We start from the raw sequence: 978 nt of genomic DNA, 5'->3' as shown, positions 1-978 counted from the left end.
CTGGATCAGGAGCATCACGGCAGAAAAGCGATATGTTCATTGATGGAGTCTAATCAGGTGAGGGGAAGTGGGCCGTCTCGTCTCACTGCCCACACCGTGGACTGTGGACCGTGGGTCAGACCTGATCTGATCGATGTTGATATTGATCACTGTTGATGTTGATCGGCTGTTGGATGCTGACATTGGTAACTGTTGATATTGATCATTGTTGATGTTGATCACTGCTGATCACTGCTGATATTGGTCACTGTTGATATTGATCACTGTTGATATTGATTACTGTTGATACTGATCACTGTCTATATTGATCACTGTCTATATTGATCACTGTCGATCACTGTTGATATTGATCATTGTTGATCGCTGTTGATATTGATCACGGCTGATATTGATTACTGTTGATATTGATCACTGTTGTGTACGTCTGGTTCATGATGACCCTTGCTGTCTTGCTCTGTGGCAATTATCTCCCTTCCTCACTGAATAAACAACGATGAGCATCGACACGAGTTTTCAGGGAGTTTCTTTCATGTCTTTTTTTTTTTCCTTTTTTTTCCCTCGTTCCTTACTTGTCCGTCTTATTTTCTTTCCTTTTCTTCTTCTTATTCTTCTTGTCTTTTTTCTCACTCATTTCGTCTTCTATATTCATAATTGCTTGATCGATTTACACATCGTTTATCCACACAACTTGAATTTTGACCTGATATGTCGGTAACCAGAAAATGATTCACAATAGTAATTATCAAGGACAAGGAAATCACAAAATCCCTGGCGAAGTGGTCCACATCGCAGACTGACGGCTGGGATGACACGGGTTCGATTCTCAGCAGCCTAATCAGAGTTGTGCTGTGGGCTTGAATGGGAATACTGGGACCAACCAGTCGAGTATCATCCACTTCACAGATGCGTGTGTGTGTGTGTGTGTGTGTGTGTGTGTGTGTGTGTGTGTGTGTGTGTTGTTCAAATTTCCTTACCAAC

At 41.9% G+C, this 978-nt stretch overlaps 1 protein-coding gene across 1 annotated transcript in view; it reads left to right on the top strand.

Moving 5' to 3' along the window:
• Positions 1–43, top strand: part of LOC143276427 (kallikrein-12-like) — a 1,159-nt gene extending 1,116 nt beyond the window's left edge. Inside the window, exon 2 of the mRNA XM_076580916.1 lies at positions 1–43. This exon is cut by the window's left edge and continues 134 nt beyond it. Coding sequence (XP_076437031.1) covers positions 1–43 — 43 coding nt within the window.
• Positions 44–978: the final 935 nt, after the last annotated feature.

This window comes from Babylonia areolata, chromosome 32 (assembly GCF_041734735.1).
Source record: "Babylonia areolata isolate BAREFJ2019XMU chromosome 32, ASM4173473v1, whole genome shotgun sequence".
NCBI lineage: Eukaryota > Metazoa > Mollusca > Gastropoda > Neogastropoda > Buccinidae > Babylonia > Babylonia areolata.
The sequence above is the reverse complement of the archived record's forward strand: the minus strand, read 5'-3'. Positions and strand labels throughout refer to the sequence as shown.